Below are 25,570 nucleotides of genomic sequence, written 5' to 3'. Positions count from 1 at the left end.
CAAAGTGTGCTTCACTGATGGGAGAGATAAAAAGTATATTTAAAATTATGCAAAATAAGAGACAGAAAATGTCCTGAAACAGACTCTTTAAAAAGCCAAAAAATACAAATTATCAAACCTGAACCAGAGGTTGTTAACTATTCTCAAAAAAGTCCTTCATTTACATTTTTTTCAAATTACAAAAGGCTGAACATGAATTCCCTCAAATAAAGTTTCAGTGTATCAGTGATGATTCATTTTCACAGGCAGCAAGATGGCTTCCTTTGAAAGGAGAGTTGCATGAATTTTTTTTTCAGAGGTAGAGTGGATGGGAGAGTAAAGAATCCAACGTATGACCTGTTAACCCTGAAGTTACAGTAAGTCACAAAAGGAGATGATCTACAGGTAGCTGAACATATAGAACCAGAGATTAAGAGAAATGTGAGACTGAAAAACTATGTATGCCATCATGCACATGAAGTGAATGGTTGATTTAAGAAGTCTGAGCTCACTGAAAGAAAGACTTTGAAAAAAGCAAACAGAGATCTTAGGATAGAGTTGTGGAAGAATGGAGGAAAAAGATAATCAGGGAGTCAGAGAAATTTATTTTGTAGTAGATGAACTTGGAAAAGTTAATTATGACATAAATGTCATAAAACCAATCATTTTATGTTTTAAATATCCATAATTTTGTACAAAACACATTATTTGGTAATGAAAAACACAAAGTGTCAGTAACAGGATGCTTTAGCTATAAATATCAGAAAGCCATAACTAAACCACAAAATAATCAGAAAATGTACTATCCTATAACAGGGACCACAAAGTTAGGCAGGGTGGTTGACCCGGATACTCAGTATAGTTCAATATAGACTAGTTATTTTCATGTCTCCACTTTCCATTCTTGGGTCTCTTCCTTAGACTATTAACAAGAGGCCAATTGAGGTATTATATGGCAACTGTATCATTCTGGGACTCATTAAAGAGAAAGAAAATGTTTCCTTGAACTACCTCTTGCTTGCCAGAATTGGATCACATGCTCATTCCAGCACCAAACACTGCCATGGGGAACGGAGTAATATTAATTGGCTTGGAGACAGAATGAAGTGGAATGAATGTTGGGGAATTGTCACAATGTCAGTTACAAGAACAGTGTCAGCTAACATTGTAAAAATTACAGATTGTTTAGAATACTACTGATTACAACCATCATGCAAAACAAAGTGAGGCAAGGTGGAAAATCTTTTTTATAAGCTGCTTGACATTAATTCACCCAGTCTCTCTGGGTCTCAGTTCCCTCTACAAAAAAAAAAAAAAAAAAAGGAAAAGGTTGGATCCAGTTAACAATTTTCAAATCATGCCCTGAGAAATTTTAGCAGTTCCATGGTACCCCTCCAGGCCTGCTAACAGAAAAGAGAAGCCAACAAGTATAGCTCCAGGGTTCATCCAACCCTTCCTTCAACCACAAAGGCTCTACCTTTATTTGCTGCAATATTGAGCTTCTACATCTTTTCAAAGTGCTTTTTCATACATTTTATAATTTTATGTTTATTACACATATATAAAACAGGAAAGGCAGATATTATTGTATTTACATTACAAATGAGAATATATGTGTGTGTGTGATGGCTCACACCTGTAATCCCAGCACTTTGGGAGGCTGAGGCAGGAGGACTGCTTGAGCCTAGGAATTCAAGACCAGCCTGGGCAACATAGTGAGACCCTATCTCTGAAAAAAACAAAAAAAAATTAGTCAGGCATGGCAGCATGCCTGTGGTGGTCCCAGCTACTCAGGAGGCTGAGATGGGAGGATTGCTTGAGCCCAAGTGTTCACCAGCACTACAGTGAGCTGTGATATTGCACCACTGCACTCTGGCCTGGGCAACAGAATGAGACCCCAACTCAAAAAGAGAGAGAGAGAGGTCGAGAATACAAAGCAGGTAAAAAAGAAAAGCAACACCACTATGCTGTGGGTCATGTACCTCTTTGGGATGGCTATAGTTGACAGGTTTAAGTTTTAAAGAAAAGGTCAAGTAATAAGTTAATACGAACACTTGGGGAGGCCAAGGTGGACGGATCACGAGGTCAGGAGATCGAGATCATCGTGGCTAACGTGGTGAAACCCCGTCTCTACTAAAAAAAATACAAAAAATGAGCCAGGCATGGAGGCGGACTCCTGTAGTCCCAGCTACTCAGGAGGCTGAGGCAGGAGAATGGCGTGAACCCAGGAGGCGGAGCTTGCAATGAGCCGAGATTGCGCCACTGTACTCCAGCCTGGGCGGCAGAGTGAGACTCCCTCTCAAAAAAGAAAAAAAAAAAAATCACAGGTTCTAGAAACAAAATTTGTCTGTATTCCAATCTTGGTTCTCTTTTCCTTGTTGTGTAACTTTAGGCAACTTACTTAATAGCTTCATTTTGCTTTAAGTTCCTCATCTATAAAATGGAGATAATAAATAAAAAGTCCCTGGCATGTAATAATCCACGCAACCAGTATTTGAGCATCTACCATGTACAAGGCACTGACTGTTACCTATTATTTCTACTAAGCTGAATTCAAGGGATTCTATGATTGCTACAGCTGCATTGTGATGTAGAATTATTTTCCCTACTTGTAAAATAAAGTACTCTCAAGTATTAATAAATGGCATGAATATTTAAGTATTCCTTTATGTATTTAAATAGTTAAGATTAATAATCTCATAGCTGGTAATAATAAAGATTTTCCTATAGACTATAAGTTCCTCAAGAAAAGGTACAATGTTTCATATTTAAATATCCCGTAGTAACTTAACAGATTCAAACATCTAAGAGAAACTAAAAATTATAATAAATATAAGTACAAAAGAGTAATGAACATGATATAAAGAAAAATGTAATTTACCTTTAATATAAAAGTTGATAAAATCAACGGTTTGATTTACTCAGGATAAAAGAAAATGGCAAAAAAAAAAACCACTTGATGAGCGCAGTTGCATCACTTAAACATACTATTGTTAATGACACAAAGATTCACGGTCAATTTGCAAGGTTGATTAGAAAGTCGTAGGTGTACCCTTCAAAAAATCAATGAATCCAGGAGCTGGTTTTTTGAAAAGATCAATAAAATTGATAGACCACTAGCAAGACTAATAAAGAAGAAAAGAGAGAAGAATCAAATAGACACAATAAAAAATGATAAAGGGGATATCACCACCGATCCCACAGAAATACAAACTACCATCAGAGAATACTATAAACACCTCTATGCAAATAAACTAGAAAACCTAAGAGAAATGGATAAAATCCTGGACACATACACCCTCCCAAGACTAAACCAGGAAGAAGTTGAATCCCTGAATAGACCAATAACAGGTTCTGAAATTGAGGCAATAATTAATACCCTACCAACCAAAAAAAGTCCAGGACCAGATGGATTCACAGCCGAATTCTACCAGAGGTACAAAGAGAAGCTGGTTCCATTCCTTCTGAAATTATTCCAATCAATAGAAAAAAAGGGAATCCTCCCTAATTCATTTTATGAAGCCAACATCATCCTGATACCAAAGACTGGCAGAGACACAACAAAAAAAGAGAATTTTAGACCAATATCCCTGATGAACATTGATGCAAAAATCCTCAGTAAAACACTGGCAAACCAAATCCAGCAGCACATCAAAAAGTTTATCCACCATGATCAAGTTAGCTTCATATCTGGGATGCAAGGCTGGTTCAACATCTGCAAATCAATAAACATAATTCATCAGATGAACAGAACCAAAGAAAAAAAACCACATGATTATCTCAATAGATACAGAAAAGGCCTTTGACAAAATTCAACAGCCCTTCATGCTAAAAACTCTCAATAAACTAGGTAGTGATGGGATATATCTCAAAATAATAAGAGTTATTCATGACAAACTCACAGCCAGTATTGTACTGAATGGGCAAAAACTGGAAGCATTCCCTTTGAAAACTGGCACAAGACAGGGATGCCCTCTCTCATCATTCCTATTCAACATTGTGTTGGAACTTCTGGCTATGGCAATCAGGTAAGAGAAAGAAATAAAGGGTGTTCAATTAGGAAAAGAGGAAGTCAAATTGTCTCTGTTTGCAGATGACATGATTGTATATTTAGAAAACCCCGTCGTCTCAGCCCAAAATCTCCTTAAGTTGATAAGCAACTTCAGCAAAGTCTCTGGATACAAAATCAATGTGCAAAAATCACAAGAATTCCTATACACCAATAACAGACAGAGAGCCAAATCATAAGTGAACTGCCACTCACAATTGCTTCAAAGAGAATAAAACACCTAGGAATCCAACTTACAAGGGATGGGAAGGAACTCTTCAAGGAGAACTACAAACCACTGCTCAGCAAAATAAAAGAGGACACAAACAAATGGAAGAACATACCATGCTTATGGATAGGAAGAATCAATATTGTGAAAATGGCCATACTGCCCAAGGTAATTTATAGATTCAATGTCATCCCCATCAAGCTACCAATGACTTTCTTCACAGAATTGGAAAAAATTACTTTAAAGTTCATATGGAACCAAAAAAGAGCCTGCATTGCCAAGACAATCCTAAGCCAAAAGAGCAAAGCTGGAGTCATCACGCTATCTGCCTTCAAACTATATTACAAGGCTACAGTAACCAAAACAGCATGGTACTGGTACCAAAACAGAGATACAGATCAATGGAACAGAATAGAGCCCTCAGAAATAATACCACACATCTAAAGCCATCTGATCTTTGACAAACCTGACAAAAACAAGAAATGGGGAAAGGATTCCCTATTTAATAAATGGTGCTGGGAAAACTGGCTAGCCATATGTAGAAAGCTGAAACTGGATCCCTTCCTTACACCTTATACAAAAATCAATTCAAGATGGATTAAAGACTTAAATCTTAGACCTAAAACCATAAAAACTCTACAAGAAAACCTAGGCATACCATTCAGGACATAGGCATGGGCAAGGAATTCATGACTAAAACACCAATAGCAACAAAAGCCAAAACTGACAAATGGGATCTAATCAAATTAAAGAGCTTCTGCACAGCAAAAGAAACTACCATCAGAGTGAACAGGCAACCTACAGAATGGGAGAAAAGTTTTACAATCTACCCATCTGACAAAGGGCTAATATCCAGAATCCACAAATAACTTAAACAAATTTACAAGAAAAAATCAAACAACCCCATTAAAAAGTGGGCAAAGGATATGAACAGACACTTCTCAAAAGAAGACATCTATGCAGCCAACAGACCCATGAAAAAATGCTCATCATCCCTGGCCATCAGAGAAATGCAAATCAAAACCACAATGAGATACCATCTCACACCAGTTAGAATGGCAATCATTAAAAAGTCAGGAAACAACAGGTGCTGGAGAGAATGTGGAGAAATAGGAACGCTTTTACACTGTTGGTGGGATTGTAAACTAGTTCAACCATTGTATTAGACAGTGTAGCAATTCCTCAAGGATCTAGAACAATAAATACCATTTGACTCAGCCATCCCATTACTGGGCATACACCCAAAGGATTATAAATCATGCTGCTATAAAGACACATGCACACGTATGTTTATTGTGGCACTATTCACAATAGCAAAGACTTGGAACCAACCCAAATGTCCATCAATGATAGACTGGATTAAGAAAATGTGGCACATGTACACCATGGAATACTATGCAGCCATAAAAAAGGATGAGTTCTTGTCCTTTATAGGGACATGGATGAAGTTGGAAACCATCATTCTGAGCAAACTATCACAAGGACCAAAAACCAAACACCGCATGTTCTCACTCATACGTGGGAATTGAACAATGAGAACACATGGACACAGGGTGGGGAACATCACACACTGGGGCCTCCCAGGGGATGGGGGGAGGGGGAAGGATAGCATTAGGAGATAAACCTAATGTAAATGACTAGTTAACAGGTGCATGTATACATATGTAACATATGTTATATAACATGTGTAACATATATACATGGCACATGTATACATATGTAACAAACCTGCACATTGTGCACATGTACCCTAGAACTTAAAGTAAAATAATAAAAAGAAAATAGTAGGTGTAAGTATAGTGAGAGTTCAATTGTTGATTGAACTAGCTACTTTACTCCATCCAAGGTAACAACCATAGCCCTTTAGATCACCATGTTACAAATAGATGTTCCTGATTTAAGTGTGAACAGACAAGTGCAGTTTTATTACCAATACTGCCAAAATGATGAGTGATAAACATTATGTTAAATATGTTAACAGCATATTTTATGGCTAGAGAAAAACCTTTACTGTTGTAACCAGCAGCCCTAAACTGTGAGTTTAAAATAAGTAAATTTTGAATAAGTTCAGATGCAAGTACACAGTAGAAAACAAGTATAATAAATAATTATTCAAGTTCATAGGCCAGATGGTCTTTGACTTAACTTACTGAACAAAATAACTTATTGAATTCATAATTACCACTGCGGAAAAATATTCAAAAACATGAAATAATAATTAAAACAACTATGGATACTGAAGGATATAAAAATAAATCTAGTTGTTTCAGTAATTAACATCTTAAAAAATTACGAAATTAATTCAAAGGTAAAATATCTGGTACAGAACCCTAAATATTTTGTCCCAATTCATATTTATAGGATGTTTGACTGATATTTATATTGTTATGCAGTATAGAGTTAAACATCAGAATACTAAAAGGAAATCTTTTATGCTCAACTGATTTTTTAATTTTTAATTTTTATGGGTACATAGTAGGTGTATATATTTATGGGGTACATGAGATGTTCTGATATAGGTATGCTGTGTGTAATAATCACATCATAGAAAATGGGGTACTCATCCCCTGAAGGATTTATCCTTTGTGTTATAAAAAATCCAATTATACTATTTTAGTTATTTTTAAATATACAATTAAATTATCATTGACAATAATCACCCTGTTGTGCTATCAAATACTACGTCTTATTCATTCTTTCTAATTTCCTTGTACTCACTAACCACCTCCACCTTCTCCCACCCTGCCCCTCACTACATTTCCCAGCCTCTGGTAACCATCATTCTACTCTCTATCTCCATGAGTTCAATTATTTTGATTTTTAGATCCCACAAATAAATGAGAACTGTGATGTTTATCTTTCTGTGCCTGGCTTATTTCACTTAACATAATGACCTCTAGTTCTATCCATGTTTTTGCAAATGACAGGATCTTATTCTTCTTCATGGCTGAATAGTACTCCATTGTGTATGGGTACCACATTTTCTTTATCCATTCATCTGTTGATGGACACTTAGGTTGCTTTTGAATCTTGGCTATTGTGAACAGTGCTGCAACAAATATGGGAGTGCAGATACCTCTTCAATATACTGATTTATTTTCCTTTGGGTATATGCCCAGCAGCGGGATTGTCAATTGAGTCTACTTTTTAAAAAAGATATTAATCATATTGGCTTTAAAATAATGTATACCTTTCTTTACACAACAGAGTTTCTAACAGCTTGCTTTAAAGGTGCTTTCTTATGCACTAAGATAAGTTTCAAAGGAAAACAAGCAATAATTCCCTGAACTTTTGATTTTTCTCTATTTTTTCCTAAAGCAATATACACCTGGATGAACTAGATATCCACATGACTTAGAAAGTAAATTATTAGATAGCGGCCAGGCACGGTGGCTCATGCTAGTAATCCCAGCACTTTGGGAGGCTGAGGCAGGTGGATCATGACGTCAGGAGATCAAGACCATCCTGGTTAATACAGTGAAATCCCATCTCTACCAAAAATACAAAAAATTAGCCGGGTGTGGCAGCGGGCACCTGTAGTCCCAGCTACTCAGGAGGCTGAGACAGGAGAATGGCATGAACCCAGGAGGCAGAGCTTGCAGTGAGCCGAGACTGCGCCACTGCACTCCAGCCTGGGCAACAGAGCAAGGCTCTGTCTCAAAGGGAAAAAAAAAAAAAAAAAAAAATATATATATATATATATATATATATATAGAATAGCTTATTTTATACTAGTGATCTGTTCCAGGTTCACTCCTAAAATGCAATGTCTGTTGATAAAAGGTATATGGGTAAAACTTGTATTTGGATAAAATGGCTTATAATCTTCTGCATAAAGATTGGTTTTCTAAAATGTTTTTCCTCTTCTAGATGACAAAATGTGACAAATGTCTATGTTTTTCTACATTTTTCAACAATTGAAAATATGGAGCTGTTATAATCAGCTAAGTCTTATAGGAGATACTCTAAAATGCATCAATTCCTGTTACAATTATTGCTATGAGACAATAGGGAGGCTGGGAGGAGAAGGGTATAGAAAATCAGTATATGACTGACAAAAGTAAAAACTAATAATTTTTTATATCTTTCTTTTTCTTTTATATATAATTACTTAATCTCAAGAGTATAATAAATTAAAATCAGAGACCTCACTAAAAGATCTTCCACTGAAAAATATGCTTTTGATTTTATAGACTTTATAAGCCTTTAAATATCTTGAACTTTTAGTACACTGTCTGTTTTCTAACCATTTTATTCAAAGCTATTAGTGCAGCAAATAAACAGCAATGCTTTGATCTCATTAAATTACAACTTATAGTTCCTGGAGTCATAAATATTGCGCTCTTTTCTCCTTCACCCCTCCCTTTCTGGTATGGGGTAGTCTGTTTAATATCACTATCTCCTTGAGTGCTCTGACATTTACTCAGACAAATAGCAGAGGTTATGAATGCTGCTCATAGATAGTATCAGGAATTCTTCATGATTGCCATAATGGTGAACTCAGCATTCAGAATGGTAATACCTAGTTTTTATCTAACCACTAAGTTTGGTCTGTTTAACTCTGCTCCACAAAAAAAAAAAAAAAAAAAAAAAAAAAGGAATTCCATCTTATCACAATAACAACTGTTCTGGATAAAATCATAGAACAGTATAAGAGAAATGGAAATTACCTTTGGGAGAATTAATGATTAGAAGTTTTAAATAAGTGATACAACCAATGTTACAAAATTTGATTCTCTTCTGAAAAAGAAAGCTAAAAAAAAAAAACAAGCTTTTCCCAAAGTTAAAAATCAAAGCTACATAAGATATATAAAATATAAAATTAGTGTACTTACAATGTCTACAATATTAAAAATTGGCTCTGAATATGTATTTTAAAATTCTCACCCTTTCAGTTACTTGAACTTTGAAGTCGCAAAGGTAGTTAAATTTTCTCACTTTACCATTCTGTAACAGTCTGTCTTCCAAGAACAACTTTGCAGCATGAACACTGACACTAATGGTTTCTAGAGTGACAGAGACCACTACTACATGACATGTTAGTACATTTAAGTAGCCCTAGCCTAGGCCCCAAGACCTGAGAGAAAGAAGCAAGTGTCCTCATGAGCAACACCATTCTTCTCACACATAGAAAGACATTCCGCATCTTCTTACATAAATCCACTAAGGGTATCTTTCCATGAATCTACATGAGCCTCATCTCCATCTATAGGTCAGAGTCTTAAATTGTGCACTAGAAATATCATAGGCAGGCCGGGCATAATGGCTCACATGTGTAATCCCAGAACTTTGGGCAGGTGGATCACTTGAGGTCAGGTGTTCGAGACTAGCCTGGCCAACATGGTGAAACCCTATCTCTACTGAAAATACAAAAATTAGCTAAGCATGGTGGTACATGCCTGTAGTCCCAGCTACTTGGGAGGCTGAGGCAAGAGAATGGCTTGAACCCAGGAGGCAGAGGTCACGGTGAGCCGAGACTGTGCCATTGCATTCCAGCCTGGGCAACAGAGCAAGACTCCGTCTTAAAAAAAAAAAAAGAAAAGAAAAAAGAGAAGTGAATGTCTGTTCATATCCTTCACCCACTTTTTGATGGGTTTGTTTGTTTTTTTTCTTGTAAATTTGCTTAAGTTCTTTGTAGATTCTGGATATTAGCCCTTTGTCAGATGGGTAGACTGTAAACATTTTCTCCCATTCAGTAGGTTGCCTGTTCACTCTGATGGTAGTTTCTTTTGCTGTGCCTGAAGCTCTTTAGTTTAATTAGATCCCATTTGTCAATTTTGGCTTTTGTTGCCATTGCTTGGTGTTTTAGTCATGAAGTCCTTGCTCATGCCTATGTCCTGAATTAGAAATATCATTTGACCCAGTCATCCCATTACTGGGTATATACCCAAAGGATTATAAATCATGCTGCTATAAAGACACATGCACACGTATGTTTACTGCAGCACTATTCACAATGGCAAAGACTTGGAACCAACCCAAATGTCCATCAATGATAGACTGGATTAAGAAAATGTGGCACATATACACCATGGAATACTATGCAGCCATAAAAAAGGATGAGTTCATGTCCTTTATAGGGACATGGATGAAGCTGGAAACCATCATTCTTAGCAAACTATTGCAAGGACAGAAAACCAAACACCTCATGTTCTCACTCATAGGTAGGAACTGAACAATGAGAACACTTGGATACAGGGTGGGGAGTATCACACACCGGGGCCTGTGGTGGGGTGGGGGCGGGGGGAGGGATCGCATTAGGAGATATACCTAGTGTAAATGACGAGTTAATGGGTGCAGCACATCAATATGGCACATGCATACATATGTAACAAACCTGCACGTTGTGCACATGTACTCTAGAACTTAAAGTATATAACAAAAAAAGAAATATAATAGTCTATTATGTTACAATGAAACATGTTTTCATTTAATGCAAAAAAATTAGTACAAAATTTATGAGGCATATTTTCATAAGAATGCATAAACTAATTGTATAAAGGCTTATTAATATGAATGTTATTTCATTAATATGAATGTTATTCATTTGAAATTAATGGATATGAATTAATATTCATATCCATTAATTCCAAATTAATTATGAATGTTATTTAATTACTAAAGTCATTGTTAAAAATATTAAAACATAAATGAACCAAAGAGACATCAATGAAAATGTGTTTATTCACAACTACTGATTTAATAGTTATTTATATTTGTATTTGAAATCTATATTGATAGAAATGAATGGTCCTTTTAATAATTCTTACTTGGGATTCCAAACAGATTTTTTAAATTATAGCTTTTTCTCTTTATATTAAAAAGAGCCACCTCTAATTTTCGAGGATGTATCTAAAAAGAAATGTTTTCTACATATATATTAATTGTACTCTTAAGTAGTTTGCTAAATAGACTTTTAAGGGCCAGAAATATGATTATCACCACCCATTCTAATGTTCTGTACTGAAATACACCTATGCTTTTACTCTCTGATCCCTCAGGTATAAGAATAAAGTCCAAGGAATATAAAACCAATGTACTGGCAGTTATAACAGTGAAGATATACATATCACAGTCAATAGTATTCTAATATTAATGGTCTTCAAACTCTGACTTAGCATTTAGAAGGAACTGCTACCCAAAATATACAAAGAACTCTTTTTTTTTTTTTTTCTGTTGAGACAGAGTCTCGCTCTGTCGCCCAGGCTGGAGCGCAGTGGCCGGATCTCAGCTCACTGCAAGCTCCACCTCCCGGGTTTATGCCATTCTCCTGCCTCAGCCTCCCAAGTAGCTGGGACTACAGGTGCCCGCCACCTCGCCCGGCTAGTTTTTTGTATTTTTTTAGTAGAGACGGGGTTTCACTGTGTTAGCCAGGATGGTCTCGATCTCCTGACCTCGTGATCCGCCCGTCTCAGCCTCCCAAAGTGCTGGGATTACAGGCTTGAGCCACCGCGCCTGGCCACAAAGAACTCTTAAAACTCAACAATAAGAAAACAAAAAACCCAATTAAAAAATGGGCCCAAGGCCTGAGCAGACACTTTAACAAAAAATATACACAGATGACAAGTAGGTGTATGAAAATATGTTCAATATCATATGTCATTAGGGAATTGCAAATCAAAACAAGATACCACTATACACCAGTCAGAATGACCAACATCCAACCCAACACTGACAACACCAAATGCTAGTGAGGATGTGATAGTGAGAGAGGCTGTGCACGTGTGAGGACAGGGAGTATACGGAACTCTGTACTTCCCACTCAGTTTTGCTGTGAACCTAAAACTCTCTAAAAATTGTTTATTAATTAAAATATATTAAATTATATTAAAATAGTGAAAGTCTATGTATATATAAAAGTAAAATGCTTGGATTTTTGGTATTTTTTTCCTTTTAAAAATAGGATCCTTTAGAGTCAAGACAACGGCATTGACCCAAATTAGTAGAAGTTATTATTTTCCTCAGAATTAATGGTATATCTGAATGATGCCATTCATATTCATTTATCTCTTGAGTCCAAAATATACAACTAAAAATATAGATGAGGTTTAGAGTGCAATCTTTGACTGTGAAACAATCTTCTCTGTACTGAATCAATTAGCCAATACAAAACTGAATTCCTAACTTTGGCCTCACTAATGTTTTACCCTAAACTAGTGTATGTCAGAATCCCAACAGAAACAGATGGCACACATAAACTAGGATAACCTGAAGATGGGTTTATTTGCAAAGGTGCAGGAGGATATAAAGGAACCACAAGGGATGGCACAAGTTCCACTGACTAGCAGCACTGTAGCTGTCACCACATCTAGACCCAGAAGGTCAAGAAGAGAGGTTACTGGAACCCCAAAAAGAGACAGGATCATGTAGATTAGGCCAATTTGAGAGAAATAGTGATCTATTGAGGGACATGGCCAGCCTGAAGTTATCTCAGAGGGAAGGAATGGGGTAATAAACATCCTGATTCACTCTCTCCTTCCTCCCATCTCCTGCCTAGGCTCTCCACTGGCCCAGCTCAACAGGAAGTCAGAAGATATGGAAGCCCATTGATGCAACCCATATACATAAGTCTTCAAAAGGTAAGTACAGATCTGGAGAGGCAAACAGAAGATTTTTTTGCATACCAATATAATAAATAACTACAAATTAAGTGCATTTTAAATGATACTCAGTAAATATTGTTTCAAAATATTTATGGAGTACCAGTAAGCATAGGTACTTAGTTCTCTCAGAGGTAGGGAGGTGGTCCTAAAATGATTCAAAGTGGTATTGAGAGAGGGATTGGAAGGGAGTGGGAAAAGGAAAACAGATGTCATTCTCTATAGCAAGAACAAAGCCTTACCTACTCCTATCGTATCAACTCTTCCTTTGTGTCAGTTGGAATATTTTTAGTTGCAAATCATGGAAAACTGAATTGGCCCTAACCAACCTGGTTTACATAATAATGGGGACTTATTGGTTCACATAATTCAAATGTCTAGAGGTAGGACAAGATGCAGGGTTGGTTGATTTAGTTAATAATGTCATCAAAGAATGGGTTTCTTTATATCATACCAATCTGGCATCCACATTGTCAGGTTCCTATTTGTTGGCTTTTCTCATGGTTGTAGGCTGACTGCCAGCCACGGTAGAGGTTACGTTCTTCCTAGTTTATAACCAGAAGCTAGCTAAAGTCATTTATCCATTCCTGAACCAATGCCTATGGTCAGAGGAAAGAAATATATTTGTGCTCTCCTGCCAATTTGGGGCTCAGCTCTAAAGCTGGAGACATCAAAACAAAAATCTAGATAAGGTTAGGAAGAAGGCAAAGGGATACTGAAGCTCAGTAAGCAACAAACAAATGCTCAATTCACAGCTTCATTCATGATGCTCCAGCCATATCAGACGTTTTTTAGTTCTTCAAATATACTAAACTCTTTCCTGTCTCAAGACTTTTGCACATGCTATTCCCCTTGCCCAAAACATTACTCCCTTCCCTCCTCTACCCTCTTACCCCAATCTAATAAAGTCACCTGTGATGTCCTCACACCTTTTACTTTTTCTTCAGCTAATTTATAATAGTTTTATATTATTTAGTCTGTGTAATTATTTGTTTTATATCTGACTCCACCACCAGACTCTAACTTTCATAAAAGTAGAAACATGTTTTATTTTCTTCATAGCTGTATCCTTAGTGCCACATAGCAACCAGTATATAAAAGTCACTCAATAAATATTGAATGAATGGTGCTAATAAGGATGACATACAATGAATCCTTGTAAGGTATTCATGTCACCATAAAAATGCATGCTACTGGTCACAAGTCAAAGAAATAATATTTTGAATGGATTACAACAAATGCACTAATTACCTTTACTGGAATCATAACTCAAAACTTATGCATCTGTATTGAAAACATTTTATTTATCCTTCTACCAAAAAATTCTACCCAACTGTCCTCTAGTAATAGCCCATAAAACTATTTTACATTACAATTTTTACTTAGTAGTGTGAAACTATATCAGTCATACCTTCTTTAAACTGCATATTTCATCTTCTTGTTTTTTATTTAAAGCTGAAAGTCTTTTGTTTGATTGTATTGCTTCCCGTACTGCAACATTAAAGAGACTTAAGAAAGCATTATATTCAATGTGTATTTCAAAGAAAGTACCATTAAGATAAACAGGGAAAACAGTAACAATGCAATACATATGTTATTAAATTTAGGTAACAGTCATTAACTGCCATTTACTATTATCAGTATTATCATAGAAATTCAAAGTACTCCTAGTAAATAAGTCCATTCAAACATTCTCTACTGAATATGTATATTTAAATAAGATAGCACATACCATTTTGTTCTAACTTTTCATGATTCTCTTTTACCAATCCAAATTGACCTGTTATTGTGGCATAGTACTTCTCAATTTCACTCAGTTGCTTATGATAGTCTTCTTTAGCCAGAAGATGTAACTGGACCTTTTGTTCCTATTTTGAGGAGTAATTTTAAATGTTATACATATAACACACACACGCTCCCCTACACAACAAATATATAAAAATATATTGTGGTAAACAACTGCTGTTAACATAAATAAATGTCATTTAAAAGCACTCTCTGAGTAAACTGCAAGGAGGAAATATTTGTTAGGAGACATTTCTAAATCTGTGTAAAACTAAAGCAAACATATTTTTCCTATAGCAAAATAATCACTTCATGTTATGTTTCCCTTGTTTGCAATTTCTTTTTCAAAATCTTTTTATAAAAAACACTAATCAGCCTAACACTAAGAAAAGTGAGGAGAAAATTAAAGCAATATTTTTAGTACTTTAGGAGATATTTTTTCTTTCTCTAAATCATTTAAATAATCAGGATCTATCTAGATCACTGTTTTGATTCTTTGTCCTTTCAATTTGCTAGAATAATTTCAATGTGCATTACTAAAATTCAAGTAATTTTTCTGACATAGATTTTAATTAATATAGTACCTTCTCACTGCATTAAGAAATGAAATGATGAGGCAGGAAGAATGCTTGAGGCCAGGAGTTTGAGACCAGCCTAGGCAACATAGCAAGACCCCATCTCTACAAAAATAAAAGTTAGCTGGGCGTGGTGGCACATGCCTGTAGTCCTAGCTACTTGGGAGATTGAGGTGGGAGGATTGCTTGAGGCTAGGAGTTTAAGGCTGCAGTGAGCTATGTTTGGCCACTGAACTCCAGCCCAGGTGACAAAGCAAGACCTCATCTCTAAAACAGAAAAAGAAATGACAAGGATAATATCTCTCAGTGACAGGGAGGCAACATAGGATAGTAGATAGTCTACTTAAACTGGAGACATAATTGGTAAAAATTAGACCCTACTTATATAATATTATATGGGCCTCCACTGCTTTCAGCTAAAGGAACTACTCTTACCATACTTAGGAATATGACTTCTAACTCTAAAAACTAAATATTATGTTAATAAAAATCAATAACACTTGTTAAAAGTTTTTTATCTTCACTTGACCTTAGCAGAATCATTAATTGGTTTCACATCTTTCATTCATTTTTTTCCCCATCTGCTTCACCTTCTATGATGAGCAGTTCTAAACAAAGAACAGTATAGGCCCATCAATTAGCACTCAATAATTGTTTTCTGGATGAACCGTTGTTGTCTTATACAGGGGGTTCTAATAGTAAAAATTTGATTTTGCCTAACCAGCATCCATTTCCCTTATCTAACAGCACCACAATTTACTGTATTGAAATATTTTTTCTTCATTACAACGTGGACTAAACTTCATTACAACGTGGACTACACATTACAACAGGACTAAAATTCAGGGGTCTTATTCCTCCCTGATCAAGAGAAGGGCATGTTCTCAAATTAAACCAATTGATAGCTACCTTCTTGGAATTTGAATGTTGAGCAAAAAGACTATATAAAACTAAAGAGTTCAGTAGTGATCCTATCCAAACTGATATGAGACCTCTGTTGTGGGTTCCTACATCCTGCCTCATAAACTCTGGAATTACTCTGAGTCCCTGTTCATTCTCAAACAATTCTTTATTCTCTGGTTGATTGTGAATGCCTCCCCTAAGTTAACCAGAGGCATTTTTTACTGCTGAAAACCAAAGTACAGGCCGGACACAGTGGCTCACACCTGTAATCCCAGCACTTTGGGAGGATAAGGTGTGTGGATCACAAGGTCAGGAGTTCGTGACCATCCTGACCAACATGGTGAAATCCCGTCTCCACTAAAAATACAAAAATGTGCCAGCCATGGTGGCACGCACCTGTAATCCCAGCTACTCAGGAGGCTGAGACAGGAGAATCACTTGAACCCAGGAGGCAGAGATTGCAGTGAGCTGAGATCGCGCCACTGCACTCCAGCCTGGGCGACAGAGCAAGACTCCATCTCAAAAAAAAAAAAGAAAAGAAAAGAAAAACCAAAGGACAGGTAGTAGAGCATAGTGGTCAAAACCTAGTCCGCCTATGTTTAAATCTTGTTTCTGCAATTTAGGGTGACCTTGGGTAAATTACCTACCCTATTTTTAGGATGAAGTTTATAATAGTATTTCACTCATAGGTTGCTGTGAGGATAAAATGAATTAATATACATAAAGCACTAAAAAACAGAGTCCATCATGGCCGGGCGTGGTGGCTCATGCCTGTAATCCCAGCACTTTGGGAGGCCAAGGCGGGCAGATCATGAGGTCAGGAGATCGAGACCATCCTGGCTAACACAGTGAAACCCCGTCTCTACTAAAAATATAAAAAATTAGCCGATGTGGTGGCAGGCGCCTGTAGTCCCAGCTACTCGGGAGGCTGAGGCAGGAGAATGGCGTGAACCTGGGAGGTGGAGCTTGCAGTGAGCCGAGATTACGCCACTGCACTCCAGCCTGGGCAACAGAGCAAGACTCCATCTCCAAAAAAAAAAAAAAGCAGAGCCCATCATATAAATATCACAATAAAATGATTTGTTATTATTCCTTAACTGATAAAAATATCAATAGTTTTAATTAACTTTTATTTAGAATAAGCATGGCCTTTTAAAATATTCATGAAGGGCCAGGCACTGTGGCTCATGCCTGTAATCCCAGCACTTTGGGAGGCCAAGATGGGTGGATCACAAGCTCAGGAGTTCGAGACCAGCCTGGCCAACATGGTGAAACCCATCTCTACTAAAAATACAAAAATTAACCAAGCATGGTGCCACACACCTGTAATCCCAGCTACTGGGGAGGCTGAGGCAGGAGAATCGCTTGAATCCAGGAGGCACAGGTTGCAGTGAGTTGAGATCAAGCCATTGTACTCTAACCTGGGCGACACAGCAAGGCTCTGTCTCACACACACACACACACACACACACACACACATATATTTATACAAGAACACACATTACCATTTTAGTTGTACCTAACTATATTATCTTGGCAAGTCTGATGACAGTCTTAACTTTTTCAAAGCTATTTTTTAAATGATTTTTAAAATGGTAATATTATTGGTAATAATTATGATATATCAGTTGAAAGTTTCTCATGTATGTCATCAGGCTTTTCACTACTTATTTGATTTAATTGTGCAGCAGTTATAAATGCAAACAAGTTGATAAATGTACTTAGTCCTGGAGAGCTTATGCCTACCTGGGTAGTTACTATTATCAGTAATGGTAAGCAATAATGAACCATATTCCTTTCTTCTAAAATACCCCTTAATTTTTGATTGAGAGAATTATATTAGCTCTCAGCACATGTCTAGAAACCTAACACAATTTCACTGAAAACCGGGTTAATGGCATTTTTTCAATTCAAGGAAGTATTTATTATGTTTTTTTTTTTTTTTTTTTTGAAACGGAGTCTCTCTCTGTCGCCCAGGGTGGAGTGCTGTGGCATGATCTCGGCTCACTGCAACCTCTGCCTCCGGGTTCAGGCAATTCTCCTGCCTCAGCCTCCTGAGTAGCTGGGACTACAGGCGCATGCCGCCACGCTCAGCTAATTTTTTGTATTTTCGTAGAGACGGGGTTTCACCGTGTTGCCCAGGCTGGTCTCGAACTCCTGAACTCAGGCAATCCACCTGCCTTGGCTTCCCAAAGTGCTAGGATTACAGGCGTGAGCCACCATGTCTGGCCAATTCAAGGAAGTTTTAATTTTTTATTCTAATCAATATTTATGTAGCCTTCTTTAGAATACTATCTACTACATAATACATCATCCAACAAAAGCTTTCTTAACCTTTCAGCTAAAAAGTGATGAATAAAATAGGTAGTCAATGCCTACAAAGGTTAACAATTCTGTTCACTAAAAATGTAGCAAAGATCAAAGAGATTTCATGCATTGAGCTTTGTATACATTAATTTCTGATATACTCTATTCCAACATCCTTTGTTTAAGACAAAAATTGCAGTTTCATTGCATTTGTTTGCATGACATAATTCTGATTTTCAAACACAGTAGCATATTCAATGGCCATGATATATACCATTAAGACTTCTAAATCATATGGGTACCTACAGCTTATTAGCCCATATATGCCTATATGAACCTAGTTTACTACACTGATTTAGTTTTGAAAATGAGATAAAGAGGTCCATTGTCCAGTTTGCCACTAATTTCATGACTATCAACAAATAGTTTAAATTCTCTGAAAAGCAATAACAAAAAGTAATTGGTAATAACACTTTAGAGATGTAAGAATAATTTAAAGAATACAAATAAATTGATTTTTACTATTATTAAAACTTTAATGTATTATAAGGCTATTTTATTGAGATGATTAAGAAATAGTTAAGTACATATTGTTTGGTTATTTTTACCTGCATGAATCGATTCAAATTATTTTTTCTTTTACACAGTTTTACTATCAAATGCAAAGACAGCCTACAAAAAATGTCAGCATTCATTGCTTTGTAAACACATGCACACCTCGTTTTAAACAAATCTAACCTATGAAAGTCAACATTAGAGGAAAAATAGCATATCCATAATTGTATGTGTGTGTAGTCTAAAAGCTTACTTTAAAGCCTTGAAGCATTTAAAATGGGAATAATGTAAAAATATTTACACACAACTGTTTAGAAATATATTTACTGACAAAATGCACAGCTTCACATTTCCCCCTTTTTCTGTTTACTTAAGGAGACTGATTTGAAAACTTCTGGAGATAAAATTAGTTTCCCTTAAAACAATCAGTTTGTTAAGAGTAAATTTTAGAGGAAAAGATAACAATCAAAAAATAAATTTAACATATTCATTTCCAATTTTGTAACTAATCTTCTAATTTCTTCAGTATGAACCCAGACTAAATCAATGGAGTTATAAAACTCAATTTTCAAAAACCTATGGCATCTTTGTTAAGATATCCTTACCTTTTCAGTTGCAAATATAAGGCATAGATTACTTTAAAAACCTAAAGTCATGCTGCTAATGTATGTATGTACATATATACATAATATTTATGATCATGAAGTTACTTCCAGATAAGTCTTCAGTTTAAAAATATTCTACTCTGAAAGAAAGTATGTGATTATTCTTAATCTATCAAAACCTTAAACATAGAAATTGCTTTAATTTCCTAAAGAAAAAAATCTTTTTTGTAAATCTTTTATTTAGAGGAAAATGATATACAGAAGAGAAATACAATATGACAATGGTTTGATAAGTTTACTTCCTTCATTAAGCCGTATTAGCTATTCAGTTTTACAACACAGACACCTATAAATTCAATTATTACCCAACATGATCATCTACATAGTAATCACTAAACACAGCAGGAAAAATTTGTATCAATGACCAGATCACAATGATGGTAAATGTAATGTCATAAGATTTCTCTCTCACATGTTTTTATTGCATCCTTTTTATTGGTAATGATTGAGATTTTTTTCCAAAGGGGAGGTACTTTTAGGGATGGAAAAATCGTTTGATTTGTGATTATGTTAATTTATCTCAGAACATATCACCACCTCTAAAAGATAATCAGCTTACTGAATCACAGAAGACAGAAACTTACTAGCAGTTAAGTAGTCACCCATAGGAGCTCATAAACTTGAAATTTTCTTAATACTACTTTTCAAGCTATTTCTTTTAGGACCCTAACTTTATTACTCCCCAAAGTCCTGCCTTCACACTAGTGGCTATCTTGCTTCCTGTCTTGCCCATGGAAACAAATAACATAAAAGAATAATGTACTGCTTGGAATAAAATAAGATTAACTGAATTACTGAATACTATACACACTTAGAATAAGGAACAAGTTATCTGAATTATATAATAATAATGTAACAGGAATAACGTAAAATGAATATATGTAAGAATGCTTAGAAAAAGGAGTACTTCTAACTTTTAAATCCAAAATATAAATGTTCTGCCAGAATGAATATAAAATATTAAATATATATATCAATATATAAAATTTTTTAAATTAAAATGGATGCAATGCTTTAAACTGTCAGAAAAAAATATTATGACTATAACTGAAATATCATTTTAGTAGGTATAAATGTTATAATTCACAATAACAAAAAGCTTAGAAGTGACCAAAAACTAGAATAAGTATATAAATGTTTTTATGTTTTTTTTAAAGATCGTAAGTATCTGTTTGATGAAATTTGAAAGTGGAATAAAATAAAACACATTTTATGTTGCCTTTGATCTTTAACTTGTAGCCTTATCTCCCAGGTCAAAGGGCACATTATTCAATTTCACTATATTTTGTGTAAAACCCCTGTAGCGTTGAAGATGACTTTCAGTACAAATGTCATGGTACTTAAAGCTAAACCAGAATCTAGTTTTTCAGCTTCTTAATTAAAATCATGGTTTAAAATAGTCTGACAACATTATTTTTATTCTTTCCAGTTGAACGGCAACAGAATTTTCACATCTTTTATTCAATCAAGCTTAACAATCTCTCTATGGCTCTTTTATTTTCTAACACACCAAACAATTTCAAGAAGCAAAATACTTTATGTTTTTGTATGTAATGTCAGAAGGGGTGATAGTTCATTTCTTACTTCTCATATATATAATATATAAGCCTTACTCAAAAATTAATTTTACTTGCTTTAAAGTCTGCTCCAAAAAATGAAGACTGAATAGCATAACCCCACCCAAAAAGCCCTTTGACAATTTAAGTGGATATAGGAAAATTTTGGTCAACCAAAAACACAGAAAAGAAAATCCTTCTGAGTAAAATAGGGCTAGAAGGGAAAAGTATCAAAGTAAATATTCCCTAAAGTGTTATGCTGTAAAAGCAAAAACATCAGTTTTTTAAAAGACTATAAAAGAGGAATGCACAGCAAATAAATACTTGTTGAACAATGTAGGATCAATACCATATCCCAAGTGTAGACTGATAAGGGATAAATATTATATCCCAAATACTGCTTCATATATTTTGTTCTTTTCAGGCTATAATTAATAATTACATGTTTACATAAATATCTAGAAGAGATACCATTAAAATAAGAGGTTTTAGAGTTTTGTTGTTTGTTTTTACTATAAGACCCTAACAATAATTTGGGAACTGTGTAAAATTTATTTTAAATATACAGGTTGAATATCTCTAATCAGAAATGCTGGGACCAGAAGTATCTCATATTTGGGATATTTTTGGATTTTGGAATATTTGCATTATACCTACGGGTTGAGTATCTCAAATGCAAAAATCTGAAGTCCAAAATACTCCAATGAGCATTTTCTTTGAGCATCATGTTGACGCTCAAAAAGTTGCCAATTTTGAAGCATTTCAAATTTTGAGTTTTCAGATTTAGGATGCTCAACCTGTATAAGTACTATGTAATCTAGAAATAAATTTGTGAAATAATTCATGTATGCAACACGTGAAATTGCAAATATCCCCTTTAATATTACTGGGGACAGTAATATCCAGTTTCAACAATTAATTTTTTCACTATATATGTCACATTTTATTCACAAAAATACTAATCCCCCTAAGTACTAATCCAGATGGGGGAAAAATATGTTTTGTAATTTCCTTACCATTTCACTCACTTTCTTCTGTAAAGAGTATTTAGAAACCTTGAAAAACAAGGGGGAAAAATCTCATTAAAATACTTTAATTATCTACAACAAATTCCTCTGGTATCAAAATTACATGCTATAAAATGTGGCATTTATCTTCTATGTACCATTATTGATTTATTCAACACATTTATGGCACCTACTATATGGTAGATACTTTCCTAGACTCCTGGAATATAGCAATGAACAAAACAAAGTCCCTACCTTTAAGAAACTTACTTTCTAGTGGGGGATGATTAAAAACAAACAAACGAAGCAAACAAACAAAAACTGGTAGTACCAAAGTGTTAATGACTGTTATCTGTGGATCATGAGATGATTTGTTTGTTTTGTTTGTTTAAAACAGTTGTTGGCCGGGCGAGGTGGCTCAAGCCTGTAATCCCAGCACTTTGGGAGGCCGAGACGGGCGGATCACAAGGTCAGGAGATCGAGACCATCCTGGCTAACACGGTGAAACCCCGTCTCTACTAAAAAATATAAAAAACTAGCCGGGCGACAAATATAAGTAAAATGTATGCATGTTAGAGAGTGATAACCACTAAGACAAAAATAAAGCAAGAGAGATACAGAGAGCAGTCTAGGGGAGTTTGTTACTTCATATTAGCTCTTCTCTGAGGAAAAGTTTTAAAAAAACAAGCATAACAACTGTTTTATTTATTTATTTATTTATTTTTTTGAGACGGAGTCTCGCTCTGTTGCCCAGGCTGGAGTGCAGTGGCCGGATCTCAGCTCACTGCAAGCTCCGCCTCCCGGGTTTACGCCATTTTCCTGCCTCAGCCTCCCGAGTAGCTGGGACTACAAGCGCCCGCCACCTCGCCCGGCTAGTTTTTTATATTTTTTAGTAGAGACGGGGTTTCACCGTGTTAGCCAGGATGGTCTCGATCTCCTGACCTTGTGATCCGCCCGTCTCGGCCTCCCAAAGTGCTGGGATTACAGGCTTGAGCCACCTCGCCCGCCCAACAACTGTTTTAAACAAACAAATCATCTCATGATCCACAGATAACAGTCATTAACACTTTGGTACTACCAGTTTTTGTTTGTTTGCTTCGTTTGTTTGTTTTTAAGATAGGGTCACACTCTGTTACCTAGGCTGGAGTGCACTGGGATGATCACAGCTCACTGCAGCCTCAACCTCCTGGGCTCAAGCAATCCTCCTGCTACCTCAGCCTCATAAGTAGCTGCAGACTATAGGAACATGCCACCACACCTGGCTAATTTTTAAAATTTTTTGTAGAGACAGGGTTCCACTATGTTGCCCAAGCTGGTCTTGAACTCCTGGACTCAAGACCTCCAGCCTTGCCCTCCTAAAGTGCTGAGATTACAGGTATAAGCTACCATGCCCCACTCTACCAGTTTTTAAAAAACATATATTTATACTTTAAAAGAGAGCCAGAGGAAAGTGATAATAAATATCTATTTTGCAACCTACTTTACTTAATATATAATAAACACATTTCTGTGACAAATTAATGTACAATATAACTTTTTAATGGCTACACAGTATTCCATTTTTTAACTTTACCATAGCTTACCTAATCACTCATGTTTACAGGTTTACTGAATTGAGTTTTTCACTATTATGAAATATTCTGAAATAAACATGCTTATATCTAGACTTTTATAGTTATTCTTTTTATTAGGATAAGTTCCAAGAAGCAGAATTTCTAAGACTTGTTAATTTTTATAGGCTTTTAAAAACTGTTACATAAGCCAGCGCAGGGGCTCATGTCTGTAATTCCAGCACTTTAGGAGGCTGAGGCGGGTGGATTGCTTGAGCTCAGGAATTCAAAACCAACCTGGGTAACATGGTGAAAGTCTGAAAACAAACAAAACTAAGCTGGGTATGATGGTGTGTGCCTGTAATCCCAGTTACTCGGGAGGCTGAGGCCAGGATGATTGCTTGAGCCTGGGGGGATGGAGGTTGCAGTGAATTGAGACTGCATCACTGCACTCCAGCCTGAGTGACAGAATGAGACTCTGTCAAAAAAAAAAAAAAATTGGTACATAGTCTTCTAGAAGATTGACCAAGTTAAATGCCAACCAGCCATGTATGAGTGCTCATCTTCTTAAATCCTACTTATATTTTTTAAATTTTAAGCAAAAGTACAATAATTACTACACATTTCCTACGAAATAAATTTTTTAGCCTACTGCCATGAATGACCTGATTTTTATTATATTATATTTTATTTTATTTTATATTAATGGATGGGTTGTATATGATTCATTTCTTCTATAAATGTTGAATGCTTATTGTAAGTAAAGCATTGATATAGACACTGGGGGTACAACACTGGACCAAAAGAAAAAATCCTGTCCAGCTTAAATTCTGGGCAAGAAAAAAAGCAATATAAGCTAAAACATATGGTATATTAGATATTGATAGGTGTTAAAGAAAAACAATAAATCAGGAAAGACGATTACACAGGATGGTCAGGAAACTCCTTTCTGAGATAGCAAATTCTGAGTAAAGACCTGGATAGAAGTAAGGAAGAATATTTCAGTTCCCTAACGTGGAATAAGGTCTAGCGTGTTCAAAGAATAGCAAGGAAGTCCATGTGGCTGAAAGGGAGTAAGCAAGGTGAAGAACAGCAGAGTTCAGAGAGGGGCAAGGGAAGGCAAGAGAACCCAAATCATTGTAGGCCTCGTTATGTGTGATACAGATTTGGTTTTTATAACTAACGAGATGGAAAGCCACTACAGAGTTCTGAGGACAAATGTGACAAAGCCTGACTTAGCTTTTTTTTTTTTTTTTTTTGAGATAGAGTCTTGCTCTGTTGCCAGGCTGGACTGCAGTGACGTGATCTCAGTTCACTGCAACCTCTGCCTCCTGGGTTCAAGCAATTCTCCTGCCTCAGCCTCCAAAGTAGCTGGGACTACAGGTGCATGCCACGATGCCTGGGTACTTTTTATATTATTAGTAGAGACGGGGTTTCACCATGTTAGCCAGGATGGTCTTGATCTCTTGATCTCATGATCTGCCCACCTCAGCCTCCCAAAGTGCTGGGATTAGAGGCACGAGCCACCGCGCCAGGCCCTGACTTAGCTTTTTAAAGACTCACTCTATTACATTCACATTAGAAGGGAACAAAGGTTGTGGCAAGAAAAACCACTTAATAAGCTACTGTAATAATCCAGATGAAAGTGGATAATGAATGAGGACTAGGATGTTAGTAGTGGATGAAATAAGAAGTGGTTGGAAAGTAGATACACTCTGAGGGAGAGCCAAAAAAAAAGTAACTGGAAAAAGAGAGTTGTCATTAATAAGGATGGAAAAGATTAAATAAGCCAGTTTTCAGGAGGCAGGACT

At 35.9% G+C, this 25,570-nt stretch overlaps 1 protein-coding gene and 1 long non-coding RNA gene across 2 annotated transcripts in view; one reads left to right on the top strand and one right to left on the bottom strand.

Moving 5' to 3' along the window:
- Positions 1-25,570, bottom strand: part of CCDC73 (coiled-coil domain containing 73) — a 145,228-nt gene that overhangs the window by 55,107 nt on the left and 64,551 nt on the right. Inside the window, exons 6-8 of the mRNA XM_033208038.1 lie at positions 22,219-22,257; positions 14,589-14,724; positions 14,268-14,347 (exon numbers count right to left, since the gene is read on the bottom strand). Coding sequence (XP_033063929.1) covers positions 14,268-14,347; positions 14,589-14,724; positions 22,219-22,257 — 255 coding nt within the window. The remainder of the gene's footprint in view (positions 1-14,267; positions 14,348-14,588; positions 14,725-22,218; positions 22,258-25,570) is intronic.
- LOC117081728 overlaps positions 12,752-25,570 on the top strand; it is a 44,444-nt gene continuing 31,625 nt past the window's right edge. The window contains exon 1 of the long non-coding RNA XR_004436254.1: positions 12,752-12,835. This is a non-coding gene — a long non-coding RNA (uncharacterized LOC117081728). The remainder of the gene's footprint in view (positions 12,836-25,570) is intronic.

This window comes from Trachypithecus francoisi, unplaced genomic scaffold, assembly GCF_009764315.1.
Source record: "Trachypithecus francoisi isolate TF-2019V2 unplaced genomic scaffold, Tfra_2.0 Lachesis_group8, whole genome shotgun sequence".
NCBI lineage: Eukaryota > Metazoa > Chordata > Mammalia > Primates > Cercopithecidae > Trachypithecus > Trachypithecus francoisi.
This window is presented reverse-complemented; position numbering and strand designations above follow the sequence as displayed.